Source organism: Melospiza melodia, chromosome 16, assembly GCF_035770615.1.
Source record: "Melospiza melodia melodia isolate bMelMel2 chromosome 16, bMelMel2.pri, whole genome shotgun sequence".
Lineage (NCBI taxonomy): Eukaryota > Metazoa > Chordata > Aves > Passeriformes > Passerellidae > Melospiza > Melospiza melodia.
In genome coordinates this window covers 5,227,623-5,237,220 of record NC_086209.1, presented here as the reverse complement: position 1 = coordinate 5,237,220, position 9,598 = coordinate 5,227,623, and the positions used below count along the sequence as shown (strand labels likewise).

At 42.6% G+C, this 9,598-nt stretch overlaps 1 protein-coding gene across 2 annotated transcripts; it reads left to right on the top strand.

Annotated features, from left to right (window-relative positions):
• Positions 1–180: 180 nt before the first annotated feature.
• On the top strand, positions 181–8,707 carry GCNA (germ cell nuclear acidic peptidase). Of its 2 annotated transcripts, none has more exons than XM_063170398.1 (10): positions 181–237; positions 1,520–1,566; positions 2,013–2,064; positions 2,447–2,520; positions 2,668–3,105; positions 3,434–3,605; positions 4,665–4,809; positions 5,669–5,807; positions 6,681–6,885; positions 7,786–8,707. In XM_063170398.1, exons 2-10 carry the CDS (start codon positions 1,563–1,565, stop codon positions 8,036–8,038), a joined length of 1,482 nt encoding a protein of 493 aa, XP_063026468.1. In that variant the 5' UTR covers positions 181–237; positions 1,520–1,562; the 3' UTR covers positions 8,039–8,707. The 2 variants fall into 2 exon arrangements, with proteins under 2 accessions (XP_063026468.1, XP_063026469.1); XM_063170399.1 differs by having other exon boundaries at positions 191–237; positions 1,523–1,566.
• The last annotated feature ends 891 nt before the right edge of the window (positions 8,708–9,598 follow it).

Sequence of the window (9,598 nt, the reverse complement as noted above, 5' to 3'; positions counted from 1 at the left end):
GCCCGTGTGCGCATGCGCGGTGCCCCGGAAGGGCCCGGGCCGTTTGAGCGCCATGGCGGGAGCGGCGGCGGGGCCCGAGCCCGAGCCCGATCCGGCCCCGGGGCCCCGGCACCGAGAATGGCGGGACCGTGCGGGCAGCGGGGCCGGGGCACGGCGGGCAGCGAGCGGGGCAGCGGCCGCGGACGGCAGGAGCCCCGAGAGAGGCGCCGCGGGCAGCCAGGGCTGGCGGAGCGGCAGGTGAGGGCCACCGGGGGAGACAGCGCCTCAGCCCGTGTGTCCTGACGTGTTTTTATTAAATCATTAACATAGAATTCTTAAGTATATAGCTATTTAAACTATATACATATACATACACATATATACATCTCTAAGTACATATGATTTGCAGAAACAAACAAAAACTCTACAACTTTTGTGAAAGTTGTAAAGTTGGTATGTTTATTACAGCGCTGGACGCATGTGGCAATCGTTCTTTTAAAATGACGTGTACTTCTGGGAACTTCAGATCTTTTTTTATGTCTTTCTTAAATACATAGGCACGCCATTTTACAATAGGTTTATACATATTTATTCTACTGATTTTGCGTGATAACTTGCTACTAATTCTTGTTTCTCTTAGAAAGAACTCTTGGGTCAGGTTGCTGTGCTCTGTCAGCTCTTTTCTAATCTGTTGTCTTTTGGCTGAAGCAGTTTTTCTAAGCACAGGCCCTTCATGAGAATAGGCAGGCAGGCAGACTACACAGCAAGCTACAGACTTAGCTTAAAGATGTACATTTCACTTAAATCAAAATGGATTTCTACTTTGGAAAATTTCTACTCTGCTTCACATATATATACATATATGTAGGTGCATATATATTTACATATTATGCATGCATTTATATATAAATACACCATACTACGTTGCATGTAGTATGTATTATATATATAGATAGATTTATAATTCTAGATTACACCCTCGTTTGTTTCATGATGATTGGTAGATATTAGTGTGTTTCAGAATTGCAATCTTTAAGATTTAAGTAATGTCCATCTTAAAAAAGGTGTCTCCCTGGTTTTTTAAGCAGCTGCATCACGTATTTTTGAAGTTGTTCATGTTCTCCTAAAATGAAATAAATGACTTGGTAAGGATGTTGTGGGCAGCCTCTACATTTGCATGGCCATAGCAGTCCAGGTGGTAATGCCTCCATTCTGCCTCTTGAAATATCAGTATGACAGCTGCTGCATTTTGCTAAATATTCATGGCAGCTCTATTAAAGTGCACTTTATGCAAAAGGAGCTTCTTACTCATCAGTGCCTGGGCTGGGGTTTCAGGCTTACTATAACATGTGCTCTGACAGCTCATAGACCACGTGTAAGACAAGAAACGAGCTTTCTATAAAGAGTTAAAGTAATTCAGCCTATTTGGGACTTTCAGTGTTTTTCCCAATGTATATTTGGTTCTGTGTTCACGGGTGTTTCACACCAGTGGAGATGCAGATCCTGCTGTGACCTAAAGTTCTGCATTTCATTTTTGCAGCAGTGCCCTGTACTTGTCTTCCAGCAGCGATGACGAATTTGAAATGTGTAAGTAATGACACCTTGGTTTGTGATACGAAGGAGTATGAAAAGGACGCGTTTCTGTGTGATTACAGTGTAGCATTTTTACATGTTACTTTCTTTTCATTGCTTGTGCTGCACAGTAATTCTCTCCTTGCATTGCAGTCTTAGTGTCAGTGCCACAGGGAGTGTTCTTAAATTGCCTCAGGTTTCACTCTTTTTGCCTTGCATTATGTTTTTCTTACTGCCTCAGTTTTGTCTGTTCCCTGTCACTCACTTGCTTCCTTTTTAGTCTCCAGAGACTAGAAAGCTGCTGTCAGCTTTAAGGAATTGAGGGTTGGAATTATATGTAAACATAATTATGTTTGGTTTTTGAAAATACTTTAGACCGAATTTTTACTGGTTGCAAACTCTTAAAAATGCATAACAAGAGACACAAAACCTTGTTCTTAAATAATCTTCTTTTGTTTCAGTTCTAGCTAGACTGAAAACTCCCAAATCTGTTCCCAAAAAGGCAGATACAAGGTGGGTGCTGTCATTAATGAATTTTCTGTGTTCACATCTTAGTGTTCTGTATAATATTTGCATTTTACATATTTAATCAGAATAGAAGAAAACAATTTAAAGTTGTATTGATTCATAGGCCGATCTAGGCAAGAGTGCAGACAGACCTGTTAACATCTTCAGTCATGTTCAGGGCAAATGTAAAAAGGGATATTTGGAGGTTCACATGTTCTTCCCATTCCTGTTCATGGATGCAGTTGGTGACATTTGCTGTGAGCAGCTGATAATGTTATATTGGGTGGCTTTTTTTGGATTGCTGTTTTAGTAAGGCACACTTACTGCTCTATTTTTCTGCTTACTCCTACCTTTATTCCACACAATTTGCCTTTTTTTCTCTTTACAGTTTGAAAGACTTCATTGATGACTCGGATGATTTCTTCTTGGACTTGAAGGTGAAAAAGAGTACAACCAAGAGTGGTAAGCAATCATCTCTAATAAAAAAAATTATAAGATGCTTTACTGTTGTGTTTTCCTATCTTTCAAGGGATTTATTCTGTGTTAAGACAAAGGCAAATCTCCTAAATGCAGTCCCCAGAACTTCAAGCTCTTTCTTTTGAATTGCAGCACGGAAAGATCGTCAGACCCCAAAAAAGCTGATGACTCCTGGAAAGAGAAACACTTGCTGCCAAGAATTGCAGTATCCAGACACTTCAAGTGACACTGAAGATTCTGTCTTTGTAGACAGCCCGTGCCATAACCACCAAAAAGAGGGAGTGAAAGACTTGAGGGAGAGTCAGAAGTGCAAAAACCTTTCACCTCCACAAAATCGGAAACAGTCACTTTTCAAAGGCAGTCCAGATTTGCTTGTTAGAAGGAAAGAAAGAAGCTGTGAAAATACAGAAAATAAATTGCCAACTGTGGCCCTGGGACGTGGTGCAGGGGTGGACTCAGACAGCTCAGATGAGAGTTTTGGATCTTTGATGGAACGGATAAAGAAGCGAAGTCTGCCCCGCAAACCAGTCCTGAGCACAAGTAAATCTGTGTTTCAGCCAAGCACAACAGGTGAGCAGTCCTGAGCTAACTGCAGTGGGAATTGTCTGGTTCTTTCCATTTGTGGGGCATCAACCTCTGAGGTGCAGCCCAGCACCTTGAAAAGGATTTTGGTGCAATCAAAAATTACTCCTCTGAGTATTCAGAAAAGTCATCTTGTGCTATCAAAATGTAAAATCAAGATGTAAAACTATTGCTTGTTTTTATCATTGTAGGCACTATTCATTTTTCAAATTATTCTGAAAGCAAAGCTGGTGGATCCTTTTGGTGGTTTCTAATGATTCTTTGATTTTTTTTTTATGTATGCTGTGTAATCCTGTGACTCTTCCTGTTGAACTAGAAAACATCAAGCCACCCTGCAAAGATGCACAGCCTGTGAAAGGGGAGGGAGTCAAGACACCAAAGCCAAAATCCATTTCACTTCAAGGAACACCTTCCATGATAACAACTCCTGCAAGAATTCCTGGGAATGGATCAGTCAGTTGCTCACAGTCAGCAAAGACAGAGAAAAGGTGAGTGTTTCTCCATTGTTCCTGTGTTCTAGGACAATTACAGATGGACAAAGAGATGCTAAGCATTTTACATGGGATGATGTGATTCCTCTGCTACCTAGAAACTTCTACTAATTCAGCGTTTTTAATGGTTGAATAGCTGGAAAACAGTTTTCAGTCTCCAGTGTGAAAGGGAGAATATAAACTGATCTCTGCCTAGGGGAATTGATGACAAATAAATCTGACAAATGACAAATCTTCTTTTTAAATGTTATCTCTCTTGCTATTCCTTGTCTTGTACAGCATGTGGTGGCTCTACAGATTGTATATATCCAGCTGCTTACCTCTGAAAAGATGCCAAAACTCATTATATTAGTAATTAATACCTTTTAAACAAGAGTGTATTGATTTTTTTTTTTATCTGTACCCTTATAACTTGGAGAACTTGTGTTTCTTTGTCTATATGTACGTACAGCTTAGACTTCTCAAAAGAATGCATTTTTCATTTCTAATAGCTGCCCTTATGATGCCTCCTGGCCATGTGCTGTTTCCTTGAATCATTTTATAGTGGTGTGTTCAATACCAAACCTTTAAATGATATCTTTAAAGGTGAGACTTTAAAAGGTCAGAATGCTGCAGCATTGGAGTTAGTAATCCAGGTGGAGTATCTACTTCTGAAATGCTTCCTGAGCATTCCTGGACTATCTTTGTGTGTTTCTGAAAACACACCTTTGTTGTGATGATCACGTTAGAGCTGTTAATATATTCATTAAATTTTGGTATAGTTGTGGCTTGCTGTGTCACAAAATCTCTTTTCCTACTTAGGAGTCTTCATAATCTAATTTTTGTGAATTAATGAAGTAACTGCAGGACTGTTGCAACAGCTCTGCCCCTTCATGCCTTTAGAGGGTAAGAGGACAGCCATGGCCTCATGAGGGCAAGCTGGTGGAAAGTCAGGAGAGGTTGATGCCACTTGAAGCATCCCTGAGATCTTAATTGGATTTCAAGTAGCCATTATTTTTCCCTGTGTTTTTCCATATGTCTGTACTTCAGCAAACTGCTTAATGGCTTTTCTTGCAGGCCCAGGGTATGTTCAGTGCCTGGTTGTTTTTTGCAAGATCTGTCAAATCCAGCCTCCCAGTATGTGAAGTATTTCAAGAAAAATAAAGAGGAGCTGGCCCAGAAGCTCTACAGGCTGTTTAATAGTACTATCTTTGAGCAGAAGGTTGGTTTCAAAACAAGAACTACCATTCTAAAATGCTGGTTACTATGTGCTCCTCACTTTTTGATGTGATTGCTCTTTATCCTCTTCATGTTGTAGAAGTTAAGCTTTATGGCAGTGGGTTATGTTTGAATTAGTCCAGGCAATTTCTTCAGAAGGGGTTTGTCACCACTGTGATGCAGCAGTTTTCAGCTTGGCTTTGCTTTCCCAGCTGTAATGGAAATGCTGCACATAATCTGTGTTCCTTCCTATTGGATGTTCATGTCTGCCTTTCTGGAGCAGATTAAAAAGGTGATATTTCAAATAACAGTTTAGGGTGAGCATAAAGCTACAAGTTGTGTTTCAGATTTAAGGCTCAGTTTCAGAGAACTGTCCTGACCTGGGATCATCATCTGGGATATTGGGGACCCTCCTCTGGTGAGAAATATCCTTGAAAGAAGGGCATTGCCCTCAGTAATTCCAATGGAATTTCCCCCAGCAAGGAAAGTGGTTTTTATGCAGATGAGAAAATGTTGAGCTGACAGGCAGAGGTCATGGTTTCACATAAAACTGAGCTGAACAGACTCACTATTCCTGAAGCAGAACATGTTACTGCCCAGTGCTTCAGCCCTGTAACTGGAGGTACTTGGAAGTAGAATAGAAGAACTAAGTACTCCTGTCTCACCCTGCATTGTGAAATCCCCATTGTTGGTTATAGAAAAACTGATGGTGGGAATGAGGCCATGGAGGGGAGTTGGCATCTTGAGTGTTAAGGGCACCAACAGAGACATCCTGGAATAGCTTTGCACTAAATACAAGGGGAACCCTGAGGGCCAGAAGGTAAGAGGAGAGGACAGTCTACATGCACTGTTTTGTTTTTCAGTTACCAGAGGACATGGAAATAATCTGGAATAAGAAAATGAGGAAGACAGCGGGGTACTGTGTAACGGGGCAGAGGGGAGGCCCTGAAGGGAAGCGTTACGCTCGCATTGAACTCTCTGAGAAGGTCTGTGACTCTGCAGGTAGGTCAAGAAAGGGTCTGTTGATTCTTCTTTGAGGAAGCAAGTTTTAGAGATAAAAACAAAAATCTGACTAAGAGATCTGGTACTGGAGCCTGCTTCAAAATTTTATATTATGTTGTACAAATTAATAAATACATGTATGGATTTATCCACATTTCATAGCCCTTCTGAGAGCCTGGGCAAATACACAAAATGTGAGAACAGAGATGTAGTCACAGTAACTGCACTGTTGTTTATATTTCTTAATGATTTGAAGACCTACAGGTTAGGTGTTGGACTCTAATTCTGTGTTATAATGGCAGTCTAAAATCTGACTTCTTCCATCACACCAAGACACCTTGTTGGTAGTGTTTAAAGCTGGAATAAAGACAGGGCAGTGCCAAATTAAGTTCTGTTATGTGGTGCTGTGATTGTTATTTCTCCCTCATCCCCTCCCAATATGGGAAAATGAATCATAAAATGGTTTGGATTGAAAGGGATCTTAAAAACTGTCTTGTACTAATTCCCTGCTGTGGGCAGGGACACCTTCCACTAGAATTAGGTTTCTTCAAGCCCTGCCCAACCTAGCCTTAAACACTTGCAGGAGTGGTGCAGCTTTACCAACCAAACAAAAAACCCCAAACAGATGAGGTGTGTGGGGGAGTAACTAGGATGCAGAATTGGGGCTGATCAAAAACTGGAAATGCACAAAGTAAAACCTTGGTTTGGAGCATTTTAGCTTATCAAGACATCGGTAATTTTAACCTTCAAAATAATACTTGCATCTTGATTCAGAGTGAGTGTCAGAGGCCTGAAGCAGTGACCACAGGTGAGTTTGTTCTTCCCCACACGTTTGTTTGTTTTTGATGTTTGTTTTTGTTTGCTTTCCCCGAGATCGCCTGCGGGACACGCTGATCCACGAGGTTTGCCACGCAGCCACCTGGCTCATCAGCGGCGTGCGGGACGGGCACGGGCGCTTCTGGAGGTTCTATGCCAACAAAGCAGCTGTCATTCACCCAGAGCTGCCAGTGGTGACACGCTGCCACAGCTATGAGATCAATTACAAATTCACCTACGAGTGTGGTCGCTGCAAAGCTACGTGAGTAATGTTTTCATCTTGCATGTGACTGCGGATTAACTTTCTAACTTGGCACTCTCCTGTGTCTAGAAATCAGGGTTCTCTGAAATAGTAAAGCAGTTTGGATATTCTGGTGTTTTCCAGAGCCTACAGAACCTCAGTATGTGATTCCGCATTTGTTTCCAGATAGTTTCAGTTCTAGTTTAGAGGTCAGGACAGGCAGAAACATCATCTGAGGACCACTGGTGATGAGGGAAGGTCTTTGGGAAGCAGTAAGAGATATGTACCTAAGCTTTGAAGGAACAAATCCCCATAAAAACTGGGCACAGAATATTTGAGTGATTAGATACTAGATAAAACTACCAGAGGAAGCTTCCAGCTTAAAGTCTTGATGACTTTAAATTATATCTGCACCCTCACAGATGTGAGCAGCACTATGATGGGAAGGATTGACACTGGGACACAACCTGCAATGACACCATTTATGGGGTTTTTTTTACCTCAGGATTGTATGTGTGACTGCCAGAAGTACTGGGAGGAAACACCTCACATACCCCAAAGTGTTTATTAGGATTATGCAATGCAGTGGTTGTTTAGATGCTACAGAGCATTGAGAATATTTTTTTTAATGACATCTTTGAGGAGAAACTCCAAGAGGCAGTTGATATATGCATGGGTTGTGGAGGTAGTTGGAAATAATGTAGCACTTCATACTGGTAGGCTGAGAGAAGAGATACAGGAAGGAACCAAGCTGAAAGAGCAGTGGAAAAAATACGAGGGTAGAGAAGTGTAACACGGATTTGATTGTACCACTGTGTAATGCATTGTTCCCTGTTCCAAAATGCTGCCTTAGGCCTGAGCAGCAGAGCAAGGGCCCTCTCCCACAGCCCATGGAATGCAGGTTTGGTTGTTGCCTTTCAGGATCGGGCGGCACTCGCGGTCCCTGGACACGGCGCGGTTCGTCTGCGCCTTCTGCGGGGGGCAGCTGGCCCTGAGGCAGCCCCCAGGCAGGGCAGGCACCCCTGCCAGGACACAGCTCACACCCTTTGCCAAGTATGTCAAAGAAAACTATGCCCTTGCTAAGAGACAGCAGCATGGGCTGAGTCACGCAGAGGTCATGAAGAAGCTCAGTGCTGATTTTGCTGTGAAAACCAAGCTGGAAGATTCCTTCTGATATCTCAATATACCTCCTTTCTTGGTGCTACTTACATTTTGTATAGAGAGTAGTGAAATTTCTGAGCAGCACTTACACATAGCATGTCTTCAGTGACTCCAGTGAGTAAGGGATTTACTGTTTAATGTGGGCAGCTGATATGCTGTAGACTCTGTGTGTGTGCTGAAGAACTGCTCCCTGTGCATCTGGCTGCAATTGCCAGAGGCAAGAAAGTCCAAGCCCACCAGCCTAAGTCCTCTGATTCTGAATGACTCCAAGGCAGGAAAAGGGGCATACCTGAGTTGGGCTTCAACATGGTTCAGATATTCTCCCATGTAGACTTCCCTGAGAGATGCTTGGCTGTTTTTGTTAAAATTAAGTGGTAGGTAGATGGTGCCTTAAATCCATTAACAGAATATGTGAATTTCTCCAAAGCCCTTTAATTCTCAGTAAGTAGTGTACCTCTATCCTTGAGATTTCACAGGAACTAAAATAGATGCAGAAGATCAGGTTGGGGAAAGCAGATTCAAACTTTCCCCAAGGATGAGTAGGTCTTGTCGTGGCTTAAGTCTCATATGAAATGCAGCAATGTGTGTTATAGTGTTTGTCCCTTCTGTAAGCAAATTGCTCAGGGGCTTAATAATTCTGATAATCAATAAATGCCAGTTTAATACAAACTCTTGCAATAAACCAGGCTACTTTGTTTCAGTTTAATCGTGGCTGTGTAGGAATACAGAACCCTGGTAGCAGCCCAGCTCTCCTGGCTGTGGATCAGCACAGTCAGTAACATCCTTTGGTCACTGGGATTACAATCCAAGGATCCCCATTCCAGGAGGCCCAGAGCTGCTGGCTCATCTCCCAGGAGCCCTCATGAAGCCTGGGGCCACTGAGGCATCACCCTCCCTTCTCCTGCAATGATGAAGGTAAGGAGCATTGGAACTAGAAACCAACAGCAAAAGCAACAGCACAAAACCACTGACTGTTCCAAAGCTGATTAATTACTATTCACAGCACTTCTAAGGAAAAAGAAAACAGTAGTGAGCAATACACTTCAAGGAAGTTCTACTCTTAGGGGATTTGCCAGTAGAAATGTAGAAAGATTGAAAAGTCAAGTCTGACCAAGCAATGGGGTTAAGGGATTTCACACCTGACAGCACTTCACAGCTGCTGAGCAATCCTGGCTGTCATGGCAGGGAGTGCCTCAGCTCTGTCACTGTAACTGTCCCATCCTTTGCTCACATGAGACAGATCCACACAACAGAACACAGATGAGGATGTACATGATGGGGGACACTGTGAAATGCAACAGCAAAAACAGTTAAAGGCATTAATTCAACAACAGCTATTTCATTCCAGTCTTAGGAAATTTCTGCAGTTAAGTTCAGCATGGAAGAATGTCAGACTAGTATATCCATGAGTTCTCTGCCCAGCACCTCAGCCTTCGTCCCTCTGGGAAGGAACCACAGTCCCCTCACTGAGCCAGCAGAAACTTCATTTTCTAGAGAAGCTCAGTGCTGGGCACACACCAGAATTAGACACAGAATACAGACTGACCAAAAAATGCAGGCACTGGATAGCATT